Source organism: Saimiri boliviensis, chromosome 9 (genome assembly GCF_048565385.1).
Source record: "Saimiri boliviensis isolate mSaiBol1 chromosome 9, mSaiBol1.pri, whole genome shotgun sequence".
In the NCBI taxonomy this organism is placed as follows: Eukaryota; Metazoa; Chordata; class Mammalia; order Primates; family Cebidae; genus Saimiri; species Saimiri boliviensis.
In genome coordinates this window covers 110,051,490-110,064,586 of record NC_133457.1, presented here as the reverse complement: position 1 = coordinate 110,064,586, position 13,097 = coordinate 110,051,490, and the positions used below count along the sequence as shown (strand labels likewise).

Below are 13,097 nucleotides of genomic sequence, written 5' to 3'. Positions count from 1 at the left end.
AGTGGTACAGAAAAGATACAGATAACTACAGATTGGTTTCGGCATATAGTAACATTAGCAACTCCTAAGCAGTGTGAAAAAACTAGTTCTGCCTCAGGTTTGGATGTCCACAGAAGGACATCTGTGAGCTATCCAGAGTAACCTGCTCCAAGGGGCAGATGGCACATATCTTTTCCCTGGTCTCCTAGTCCCGGGCTGCACGCCAGCTGATGGAGAGGACCCAGTCATCCAACATGGAGACCCGGCTGGATGCCATGAAGGAGCTGGCCAAGCTCTCTGCCGACGTGACTTTTGCTACTGAGTTCATCAACATGGATGGCATCGTTGTGCTGACGAGGCTTGTGGAAAGTGGAACCAAGCTCTTGTCCCAGTGAGTATAACTAAGGTCTCATTCCAAGGACTTTTAACCATTTACTACATCTCACAGGGCATCCTAGTCTCATTTCCATTGAGTCAAATAAGTAGTTTATTAACTGCCACCTGTGTACAGAGCAGTGTGCCAAGCACTAGAGTTTATACCGAGAAATATAATTCAATATTGTGGTTCTAAATCTTGTAGTCTAGTTGGGCTCTCACAAATTAAATAGTAGTACGAAACAGTACTGTGCCAAGTGAGCAGAAAAAATAGGAGCGGAGAAGTCAGGAGGGGAGCGGTCAGGTCGTGACAGACCTGTTAATTGCTGGAAGTGCTTGGTCTGATGTGGGTTAGTGAGCAGATGGTCCAGCATCTCCCAGGTGTCTATCTGTTTGTAATCATCCCCTGCTCCCTCCCTCTCCATTCACCTCCCACCCCCACCCCCACCACACACATAGGCCTTCCCTTGTGTTTACCACAGGTTACAACCTACCCATTTGCCATCTCCCTGCCACACTTTTGCATAGGGAGGAGGAGACCAGAACTTTGTGATACCCACAAGCATCTTCACCATACCCCAGAGTTAACAAGCACGTGGTAGGTAGCGATGCCTTGTGGGCAGCAGTCAATAAACAAGTGCTTGGAGCCTAAGTTGCTGAAGAGGGAGTCAGACATCTCAGCCCATAGGTCAACTATTGAAATTTTCAGCCAGATCTACTAATGAGAGGTATTTGTTTTACGTCTCGGATCTTCCAGCTGTACTGAAGTCCTGTTGCTGTCAGCACTGACATAGTTGTAGTTTCCCGAGAGTTCAGGGTTGGAGGGGCCTTAGTTTCCCTCTCTTTAGCCTGAGGATGATAATACCTACCTTGCAGTATTATTGTGAGAAGTATTATTAATGAGAATGTGTCGGAACATGCTTTGTAAATAGGAATATTGTCTGTTAATTTTAGAGCACTGTACAGATATATAAAGGATTAAATGTATAAGCAGGAGAGAAAAAAGAGCAAACATTTTAATCCTTATTCTCTACCAGCACTAGAATAAGAGCTTTGCATACATCATCATCTTGCCCTCTCCACAACCCTGTGAGGTTAACGCTGTGAGACTAACTCGATTTTACAGAGGAAGAAATTGAATTTTGAAAAGATAATATTTGCTTGGTTAGTAAGGTGGACAGGAACTGAACCCATCCCCTGCACTCTGCTGCTGCCTCTTGGCCTAAAGGTTAACATGGCACTTCACTTCCTTAGGTTCCCCCGACAGGCGTTGGAGTTTGACAGAGGTCTGATGTCATCTTTGGCACTGGGAAATAGATAAGTGATTCTGTGTCCCTGGGATGAAGCCTATGGAGAAGGAAGGCCTAATCACCCAGCAGCATTTTTTTTTTTTTTTTTTTTTTTTTTGCAATGATAGATACCTGGGCTGAATCTGCTCTACATCTGGCTAGGTGTGCACACAGGCACTTACAGTTACAGTTGCACCGACTGATTTCCCATGAGGGTGTTAAAATTCATCTTTTTCTGTGGCTGCCCTCACACCTGTGTTTCCCAATCTGAATCTTTGTCTATTTTGTGTGTGTGTCGCACGTGTCTCAGCTACAGTGAGATGCTGGCATTCACCCTGACTGCCTTCCTAGAGCTCATGGACCATGGCATTGTCTCCTGGGACATGGTTTCAATCACCTTTATTAAGCAGGTGAGGCCTCCAACATTCTGTCTTTGTCTCCTCCCTCAGCTGCCAGTTCACAGGGTTTAAGGGGAGATACACAATGTAGCCATTCTGGTGAGATCAGCTTTATATTCCCTGGGGCCAGATTTTTCATCCTCAAGCTCTGGTCTTCTGTGGCTTCTGAAAGATTTGCATTTTGTTACACTCTCAGGGCCTGCACTGAGATGGAACTGGACCATCAGAACTAAATATGATCGAAGTAGAATTCGATTGTCAGGGAGACTGGGGCTAAAGGCAGCCAGTCAACCGGTACTATCCCTGAGTCTTTTGACCAACTTCCTGAGCTCTCCCTTCTCTTTGGATAAAAAACAAAACAAAACAAAACAGAAAATGTGCATTTCATTTGCAAATCTGCCTTCTGTTTACAAATCTGCAAGATAGCCTGTTTGGATCGTCAGGCTAAGTTCGGTGGGTAGGAGAGGGTACTGCTGGTTTTACCCTCTCTTTTACACAAAGGACCAGTGTCAATTCAGAAAACTGACCTAAAACCAGTGAAGAATAATCTCTCTGCTGCCCTAGAACTTCACCTAATATTGGCTTAGGACATTGAGACTCCCCAACACTGGACAAAAGTGAAATGACCATGTGTCAAGGATACTATCGTGGGGATTGAGAAGAAGGATTCGAGTTAAAAGGCTTCAGGGTCCTTTTAACCTCTCAATCTAAGTGTGTTTAGGGAGAATGTGTATTGGGGAGGAATACATAGAGAGAAAATGAGATCCCAATATCAGTAAAATCTTTTGCTTTTTTATACCCCTCTTTCTCATGCTGGAACCCTTATTTTAATAACAAGAATTAAGCTTTTAGATTTTGAGGAAACACGATTAAGTGGCTACTATAATCCGAGATTGAGGCATCCATGCCAAGGGAATCCCTGGCACATTGGCCCGGGTAACCGCAAAGCAGATACCTCTATACAGCTAGGAACAGCTGCCCAGATGTGAAGCAGAAAGAGCTTCAAGGGCCATCATCAGATGGTAAACGTCTATCTTTCTTGGGCTCAGAACTTCTCAATTTGATGTGCCATCTCTGGGTCTAGATTGCAGGGTACGTGAGTCAGCCCATGGTGGATGTATCAATCCTTCAGCGGTCCCTGGCCATACTGGAGAGCATGGTCTTGAACAGCCAGAGTCTGTACCAGAAGATAGCCGAGGAAATCACCGTGGGACAGCTCATCTCACACCTCCAGGTGTGAGTAAAAGACCCTACACCTCCCTCCCTTCACTTGTCTGTCCTCTTCTCTCCTCTTATTTTAAGTCTCCTAATCCTACTCTGCTTTGCTTACATTCCAAGCTGCTGGTTGGCTTGTTCATTCATTCATCACCTCTTCCACATTCCTGCCAGAATTTCTCCCATCATTCAGACCTGATCATGTCATGCTCCTGCCTAAAATCCTCTGTAACTCTCTCTGCCCTTTAGGGTAAAATGCAGATTTTCCCAGTCTTCCCATACTACCCTGGTACGAGACAAACTTAGATGCTTTCTCCCATATGGGCCCAGTAGTCTCTGTTTGTACCTATGATAGTTATGTAAAATACTGTGTTTATTATCTGTTGCCCATTTTGAACAGAGCCCCCTGGAAACAGAGACCAATCGTTGTCATGTCCCGTTTTGATTTAAGTACAGGCTCAATTAGTACTTGTTGAATGAACATTAGTGAACTGCTGATGTGCTGTGGGTGACTGTAAGAAGTATCACCCCAGGCATGAGTTTGGAATATTAGTTCAAATCAGGCTCTGCTGCATACCAGGTCTCTGCCATTAGCAAGTAACCTAGTCTCTTCTGGCCTCAGTTTCTTCCTCCCTAGACTAGGTTAATCATCTTTACCTCACACACTGTGAGGATCAAAGGAGATTTTAAAAAGGTCTAGCATAGTGGCCAGCATGGGTTAGGTATTCAGTAAATTCATGGGCTTTTTTGCTTTTGCTTGTTAAGACTCTTATCACAGTCTAAAACATTTTACCAGATAAGAAAACCGTATGACAAATGAACCCATTGGAGTGCTGTTTCTCCCATCTCCATTGTTTTTACTTCACTTCCAACCAACCTACATAATGTAAAGAAGCTGGACTTTGCAAAACAGGGGTGGCACTCCTGTTGAATCTCGTCTGACTCTGCCTCACTTCTGTCTTTTTGGACATTGTCAGAATGTTGCCAAAATGCCCCACTAGTTGTGAAGTCATAGCTCCCAGATTTGGGTGCTTATAATGGCCCTGTCTTCACTCGGCTATGCTACCAACTTGTTTTTCCCCACTAATCCAAGCAAAAAGAAAGCACAATGATTTCTTTGCAGCTCTGATTTCTCCTTGTCACTTTTAAGGACTTTTCAGCCTCAGCTTTCTTTTCTTTTCCCTTCCCCTCCTCGTTTCCCACCCCCTTCCCCTCCCCTTTTTCTTTTCTTTTCTTCTTTTTTTGTTTGAGACAGGGTCTCACTCCGTCACCCAGGCTGGAGTGCAGTGGCATGATCATAGCTCACTGCAGGTTCAAGCAGTCCTTCCCATCTCAGCCTCCCGAGTAGCTGGAATCACAGGCCCACTCTACCGCACCTGGCTAGTTTTTTTTTTTATTATTATTACTATTTTTGTAGAGAGAGGGTCTCACTGTGTTGTCCAGGCTGGTCTCAAACTGTTGAACTCAAGCAGTCCTCCCATCCCAGCCTCCTAAGTAGCTGAGACTACAGGTGTGAGCCGCCATGCCTGGTCTAGTCTCAGCATTCATGCCCAGTGAGCCACCAAGGTTGATTAAGGTGAGAGGGACATAATAAACTCCAGATAGAGATTTCTGATTTTCCTGTAACCTCACGTCTACTTCTCTTTTTTTTTTTTTTTTTTTTTTTTTTTTGTCTCTGATTTCAGAGTGGCCCCAGTTGCCTCCCTAGGAACATGGCATTTCTTAGGAGCCAATCATGAATACTTTCAGCCCACAGCTATCACCAGAACTTATATGCTTTCCTGTTTGGGCTGAGGGACACTTAGTGCCCTCTGTTAGGGGGTTCCCTGGTACCGTGTGACTAACCAGGAAGCCTATCAGCCCCTCTGGGAAGAGAGCCACAGAATGCACCCAAAACATGGCAAGTGGAGATGTCAGGGACCAGGATTGTAAGATTCCAGAGCATGATTGTAGTTATTTTGTTTGTTCATAATAAAATATGTTTATAGTCAAAGACTTTAAAAATACAGAAAATCCCAAAAAGTAAATTATTTGCCCATTATCTCACCTCCAGACATACCTTCGGTATTTTTTTCTATGTATATTTTAAACAAAATTGGGATCTCATTATATACACTGTGTGCCTTGTTCTTTTTAACTGAATAATACATCTTGAACATTTCTGCATGTTTTTTCTAAAGGTTTTTCTTTGAAGATCTGGTAACAAGCATACTCTCATCAGTTTGGAAAAATGGTCACTTAGTCAACAAACTACATAGAATACTTTCTGTATCATTCCTTGGGTTCACAGATACTCTAAGCCCATCCCTGAATCCCAGGTTAAGAATCTTTACCCTAGGCCAGGTGCAGTGGCTCACTCCTGTAATCCCAGCACTTTGGGAGGCCAAGGTGAGTGGATCACCTGAGATCAGCAGTTTGTGATCAGCCTGGCCAACATGGTGAAACTCTGGTTCTACAGAAAATACAAAAATTAGCTGAGTATGGTGGTGGGCGCCTGTAATTCCTAATTCCAGCTTCTCAGGAGGCTGAGGCAGGAGAATCACTTGAACCCAGGAGGTGGAGGTTGCACTGAGCTGAGATCATGCCATTGCACTTCAGCTGGGCAACAAGAGTGAAACTATATCTCCAAAAAAAAAAAAAAAATCTTTACCCTAAAACATGAAGTTTTAATAACTACTTAAGATTCTCATATATATAAACAGTTGGCTAATGTGATCATTTGGATTACTTTCCATTCTTTTTTAAGTAGTACTTAGTGAAACGCCTTGTCAGTAAATCTTGCATAGCTCTCTGATTACTGTCTTAGGATAAATTCCTATTAGTGAAATTGCTGGGTCAAGAGCATGTCTACTTTGAATGCTTTTGAGACTTACCTCCAGATCATTAATTGTGTATAATCTGTGAGTAATTGTTTTAAACCACCTCTAAGCATCGTTTTGCTGTTCAGTCTTCTAATTTCCCTCTGCCTTCTTTCTCCATTGACACAGCTCCAACCAGGAGATTCAGACCTACGCCATTGCACTGATTAATGCACTTTTTCTGAAGGCTCCTGAGGACAAGCGACAGGTCTGTGGCTGCCTTTTCACATTTTTCATCTGGGCTCTTCTGAGAGAAGAATTCTCACCCCATGCACTCTCTGCTGTGCAGAGAGCACAAACCCAGCCATTTTCGCAAGAGTCCTTCCTCCTGGCCTGCTGGTCCAATGGCCAGAAGGGCAGCTTTGCTAAGGAAGACACAGGGCAGAACTATGAGGGGAAACCAGCTGCGTCTTGGATGAGAGTAGGGCCCTTCAAACTTTTTCCTCTAAAGGGCCAGAGAACAAATATGCTTGACTTTATGGACCATGTAGTCTATGTGATAGCTACTCAACCTTGCTGTGATAGCTACTCAGCCTAGCCATGATAGCCAAAAGCAGCCTCGGACAATAGGTAAATGAATGGATATGGCTGTCTTCCAGTGAAACTTTATTTACAAAAACAGGCAACAAGCCCAATATGGTCATAGTTGGCCAACTCTTGGGTTAGAGGATCAGGAATAAGGAAGAGGAGACCCCGTTGGTACCATGAGTCCAAGGAGTCCAATATGAAAGGGACTTCACACTAAGTTTTATGTTTAAAGGTTCTCTGATGCAGATGCTAAACATCTTTCTTCCCCTGTTCATTAACTGTGTGACATTATGCAAACAGCCCTGCCTTTGTGAACCTTAGTTTCCTCACCTGTCACGTGGAAGCAACAACATCTCCCTTGTTCACCTCACAAGGATGTCCGAGGAGAAACAGGATCCCTGCTTCACAAATAAGGAAACTAAGAATCAGCTGGGGGTGGAACAAGCGCTGACTTGAGAGCCAAGGGGCCTGGGACTAAGTCCTGTCCCTGCTGCTGGCTGGGCAAGTGTTTGTAACCTCTCTGGGTCTCAGTTTCTCTTCTGTAAAATGAAAAGGCCAGTTTAAATGATCTCTGACAGCTCTTCCACCATTAACATTCTAGATTTCTGAGAAAAGCCCAAGTGGTGTTAAAAGTAAGATGTTTTAGTTCTCTGACAATCTCACGGGCTCAGTAGGATGAAATCCAAGTGGGATGATGTATGTACCCAGCTCTTGGTAGATTCTAGAGGGAAGATCAGAAGCATCTGTGGTTCTGTCTGTCCTTGTCTTGCCTGGATGGCTTGGCTCTGTTAATCTTCCCAGTCCTTGTTTGAATGTAAGCTGAAAGCTCATTCCATCTGCTTCTCTCTGTGCTTTTGCTTTTTGCCGGCAGGACAAGCACCTTAATCCTCTAGACCTGCCTGTCACTGTAAGTAGCACTGCCATGTGGAAAGGGCCTCGGCTCTTCCAGGTGGGGAAGTCAAAGCTGGGCAAGAATCTCTTGGTCTGATCTAGATATTCAGGGCATGCCAACACCCGGGGAAAGGTTGTGTGCTGTGAATCTCCTTTGTCGGGACACTTAGGGAAGTACTGCAGATTAGAGTCACAGAAAGGATTAAGGGGGTACCTGCCCCAGGGAGTGTGGCCCCAGCTTTCCTTTGTCCCTTGCCTTTGCCTGGGTCTGTGGTTCAACTAGGGAAGATCAGACTCGGAAACAGCTTGTGACTTTGATCTAGGCAGTATCATGGATGCGTCACCTTCTTACTTGCTTTAGCGGAAAAGAAAAGGTATACCATGCCCTTTTTGGACTCTTACTACATAGGAATCTGAAAAAGTTTTGACAGTCAACAAAAGGGTATTTGGTTGCTCATTTTTTCGTTATAGGAAGCTTTAAAAGAGGTCAGCTTTGCGACAAGATGAAAGAAGATAAGCACCTCCCCCTGACACCACAGAGAAGCTTTTGGTCTAAGATCTTTATATTCTACCTTTAGACCACTGTCAGTTACCCGTTTTGTGAGTTGTCCACAGCAAGATTTAATCTCAGGCGTCCTCCTGTAGTTACCACAGAAGTTTCTAGGCCACTATCCTCTGCCAGCCAGCATGTATTCAGCAAATGCAAAGTAAAATTTAATGTTCCATTTGGAATATGGCTAGAAATCCAGAAGTAAGAGAGGGGTGTCTTTCAGCTCTGAGGAAAATGACACAGAGCTCACAGATACTATTCCGCAGGAGAGGTGTGACAGCTCCCTCAGGCCCATTGATTTAGGATTCTCTATAAAATTAAATGAAGGCAGCAGTTTAGAAAATGAAGTCATAGTAATTAACATTAGTAAGAAGTGACGGCCGACATCGGAAGGAAAAGATAGAAGAATTATGAAAAGCTGTCAGAAAAATTAAAGCCATTGTAATCTGGGACCATTTTGTTTATGGCAAAATAGCTTCACATCTCAATAGCTCCTCAGGGTATCACACTGTCACAAGACAGAATAATCACTGATGTTCTTTTTGATGAAGTCGACTCCTTGGCAGTAATTAAATTATAATCACTGTAGTCACTTTAGAAATAAAGAAATGTATATATCTAAAAGATTTGCATAAGAATGGTCAAAATAATGGTTCTGAGAGAACTCTTAAAGCTTTGCTCCCTGGAAGATTAATTTATGTAGGATACTTTATTTCCTGGGTATGCCAAATAAATAAAGCATAACTGCCAAAATCTGGATCAAATATTATTAAAAAGCTGAGCCTGTTATTAAAAATTACCCAAAGCACCCGACCCATCGTTCTCTAAGCCAGTTAGAACTGAATCCTAGACTGCTTACTACTGCAGAGCGTCCACGCCCCAGCCCGTCTGCTGTAGGGTGGGAGGAGGGTTGCTGGGCCAAAGCCTTGCCTTGTTTGGAGTTAGTGCTTCACTAGGGTTCCTTCCAGCCTTAGCTGTGGGGTCTGCCTGGCATGATGCGTGTGGCTTGGAAACCATCACGTTGCTCTGTGTCCACGTGCAATGTCCTTGTGACAAGCGTCTCATCTTCAAGCAGTCCATATCTCTCTATGAAGACAGTGCAGTTGATTGTGCCATTAGGAAGGGAAATCCTATTTGAATTAATTTGCATGACAAAAAGAGGAAATATTTCAGAGTGTAAAATGCATTGGATGGTCTGGATATTGATTCATTCACCCCCTTTTCATTTGGGAGGAAAAAATTTAAAAGAGTGAAAAAGGCCCAGAATTAAGACATCACCTTCCTCTCGATAGTAGTAACAGGTGTGTGCCTGCCACCTTGCCTAATATTTGCTTATTTTCCTCCATAGGATATGGCCAATGCATTTGCACAGAAGCATCTCCGGTCTATAATCCTGAATGTGAGTTCCCAGAACACGCTGTATTTTGTTACTATTAATAGCAAAAATGATTGTTCTTGTTATATTATTATTGAAATTATTAATGAGTGAAGAGGACACACAAAGGAACCTTATCAATAGGTAAATACCTTTCAAACTGAAGAGCTTTTTCGTGTGATCCTCTGTGAGCAGAGTGGCCTCTAGGCGGCCATCTCACCAGCAATTGCAGTGCCTCCAGGGAGGGCCCGAGGCCACCTCTACTGTTCGTTGCCCTGCAACTCTGGAATTCTTAACCAGAGGGAATATGTTAAAATAGGCACAAAAGGGGACAGTAATTTATCCAGCTAACACCAATTAAAAACCTGAACTGTGTAGGGCACTGACAGAAATAAGTAAGCATGTATATTTGCTCTCAAAGGCCTTCTAGCTCAGTAGGAAAGACTAGTGATCATAGTGTGGTATGATCCAGGTTTGTGGTCTGGGAGAGGATGGAGGAGGAGCAGTGAGTTCTGCCTTGACAGGAGAGTGTGTCCGGAAACCTGTAGAGGAATGTCTTCAGTTGAGCCTTGGAGGATGAGTAGGCAGAGCAGGAATAATAGGAATTTCAGCCAGAAGGTGGCTGGAACTCAGAAGGAGTACGTGATTAGGCACAGGGCAAGGAGCAAATGTGTGAGGAAGCAGGAAAGGTGGTGAGGGCCAGGTCAGGAAAGGCCTTAGTCTTATTCCTAAGGACAGCTGAGAGCATTTAATTAAGTTGGTATGAAATAACCAGATTTGCATTTTAGAAAGAGCACATGAAAGATGTGTTTGCTGAGGGGTGCCTGAGGGAGGAGAGCAGAGCAGAGCAGGAGTTGTCAGGGAAGAGGTATAAATCCCTGAGCCACCTGTGCGGTGGAGTAGGCCTGTGTTGAGAGGTGGGGCTGGTGGGAGTGGAGGAGGAGAGACAAGGATCTGAATGAAAAGGAGGCAACTTTATCAGTTGTCAGAAACGAGGGAAACCTGGAAGACCACAATGCAGGGAATAACATGAAAAATTAGAAGTCAAGTGTAAGACTTAAGCTAAACATGGACTTTGGAGTCAGCGAGCCCCTTCTCTGCCATTTTCCAATCTTTGACCTTGAGCAATTCACATAACTTCTCTGGACTTCAACTGACTCATCTGGATATGAGGACTAAGTGAGCTAATGTATATACCATGCTTAGCAGGGTGTCTGGCACTCAGTAAGCACTCTGCTCATATTGGCAGAACAGGATGCAGAGGTGACAGGATTGAAGAAGTGAGCTCTGAGCACTTGTGAAGCTGAGCAGTCAGCTGCTCTAAACATGCAGAGTCTGCCAGACTTCACCTTGGAGAACCAGATTCTCCCTGCTGGCTGCTTCCTTGGTCACACCAAGCTCCCAGCCTGGCAGGAGGGGCCCCAAGCCCACAAGTGACAGGAATACACAGGTTCCCACACATTCCTGTCTCCACTCCTGAGCAGCTATCCTGGTCACCCTCTTCTGCATGTGTGAGGATGAGAGTGCCCTTCGGAGCGAAATTTAATTATGTTTGAGACTTACTATTTGCTTTAATCAGGTTAGAAGTTCAGCTCATTTCTGAACAAACCTTGTGAACAAGTAAAGATTCCACTGTAGAAGGCAGTTCAGCATCAGGACTCAGGACTTAAGTGGTCTGGCAGGAAATGGCTAATGCATGCTCACTGAAGTCCAGAGATTTCACTGAGTCAAGCCAGAAAGCTAAGGCCCTGAGATACTTGACAAGTCAAGTGAGACTTCAGGTAAAACCTCAAACTGTCACTCATCACGCTGGAGCTGTACTTCTTTAAGCCACTGATGCTAGCATAATTAATTACCTTCCTGCCCTGATGGTTCTTAAGTTTGAGAAAGAGGATTAAAGTGAATGAAAACCAGGATCACATTAACTTCCACCTCTATTCAAAGCTGTTTTATAGATTAGGGAGAAAAATGAGGAGAGAGGAATAGGACAGGGAGAAATCAGGGAGGTAGAGAGAGGGAACAGTAGAGATGAAAAGCCTCGGAGTGAGGCAGAGGAAGAGGTGTGGAGGGGAAAAGAAGTGGCAATGGCAGGGAGGAGCCCTGGGCCATGAGAGAGACTGCGGGGAGTGGGAAGGAAGGGAAGTTACGGGGCGGGGGCACCGAGCAGAGAACAAGAAAGTAAGACTGGAGAGATGAAAGAAACAGTGAGACCGAGATAAGAAGAGCAGTCTCATGCTGGAGAGACAGAGGGCGTGCCTGTGACAGGGCGAGAGCTAAAGGACTGGACATGGTCACCGATTCAGAGGGAGGGAGCGGTGCAGGCAGAGGCCGAGCTCCAGCACGTTAGCACGTGCTATGGAAGTGCTGTCCTCAGTGGTGGCCACTGGTCCTGTGTGGCACTTTGAATGAATCTGTTGTGGCTGAGGAGCTAATTTGTAATTTTAATTTCATTTTTAACTTAAATATCCATGTGTGGCTTGTGACTGCTGTATTAGAAAGTGTAGATCTAGAGAGAGAAAGAGAAAAAGGAGAGAGCACTAGAGTCACACGGAGAGCAGGGCCGTCCAGTGGACACAGAACCAAACCATGCACACGGTTTTAAACGTTCTAGTAGCAGCATGAAAAAGGAATAGGGAAATTAAGTTCAGTAATATATTTTATTGAACACACGATACCTAAAACATTACCATTTTCCAACAAGCAATAAATATGAAATTCTATTAATAAGACATTTTACATTTTCTTTTTCCTACTGAGGCTTCAAGATCCAATGTGCATTTAGACTCACAGCACCTCTCAGTTTGGCCTAACCGTATTTCATGGGCCTGGTGGCTACCAAACTGGACCGCACAGGTCTAAAGAGATTGGTCTAGAGCCAGAGCAAGCTCTGGGGAGACCTGGTCTAAAGTTAGAGGGAGCGTTAAAAAGATACTGAGGCAGAGACCTATCTAGAGTCAGAGCACTCTAGAGCATTGCTCTTCAGTAGAGCTCTCTGTTAATGGAAGCGTTCCTTATCTGCATTGCTGCAGCCACCAGCCACGGTGACTACTGAGCACTTAAAGTGTGGCTGATGCAACGAAGGAACCAAATTTTCAACTTAAATTCACTGTAACTGATTTAAATGCAGATAGCCGCATATGGCTAGTGGCTGTATACCGGACAACCCTAGAGACACAGAGCTCCTGAGTAGAGAAATTGAAGGACACAGTGGTGGTGCATGTGGGAAATGGGGCGAGAGTCTCATTTGGGCAAGAAAGAACCAAGAGGGACAGGATTCATGATGGTGGGTGAGACAGGGGGAGTGAAAAATACAAGGGAGCAAGAAGAGAAGCAGGATATTGTGGGAGTGAAAACAGAACAGTGAGAGACAAGAACATCATCAAGGGTGGATCAGCTAGGACAGACAGGGAGACACAGCATGCAAGAGAAAGACAGAGACAGAACATGAGACAGGATGAGGGGACCTAAAGTGGCGGGGTGGGCATCAGAGAGACAGAGGAGGAGGCGATGAACCAACACAGAGACAGTGGAGAGGGAGAGTCAGGAGGGAGAGGGACAAGCTGTGGGTGGCACAGGGAGCAGGGACACACTGATAGGAGAGAGGAGAGGACAAGTGAGAGAGAGGAAGGAGAGGGCTGT

The 13,097-nt window shown here is 44.6% G+C and overlaps 1 protein-coding gene across 1 annotated transcript in view; it reads left to right on the top strand.

Moving 5' to 3' along the window:
• Positions 1-13,097, top strand: part of ELMO2 (engulfment and cell motility 2) — a 39,609-nt gene that overhangs the window by 17,740 nt on the left and 8,772 nt on the right. Inside the window, exons 6-10 of the mRNA XM_003936477.4 lie at positions 189-370; positions 1,954-2,053; positions 3,126-3,277; positions 6,244-6,322; positions 9,432-9,482. Coding sequence (XP_003936526.2) covers positions 189-370; positions 1,954-2,053; positions 3,126-3,277; positions 6,244-6,322; positions 9,432-9,482 — 564 coding nt within the window. The remainder of the gene's footprint in view (positions 1-188; positions 371-1,953; positions 2,054-3,125; positions 3,278-6,243; positions 6,323-9,431; positions 9,483-13,097) is intronic.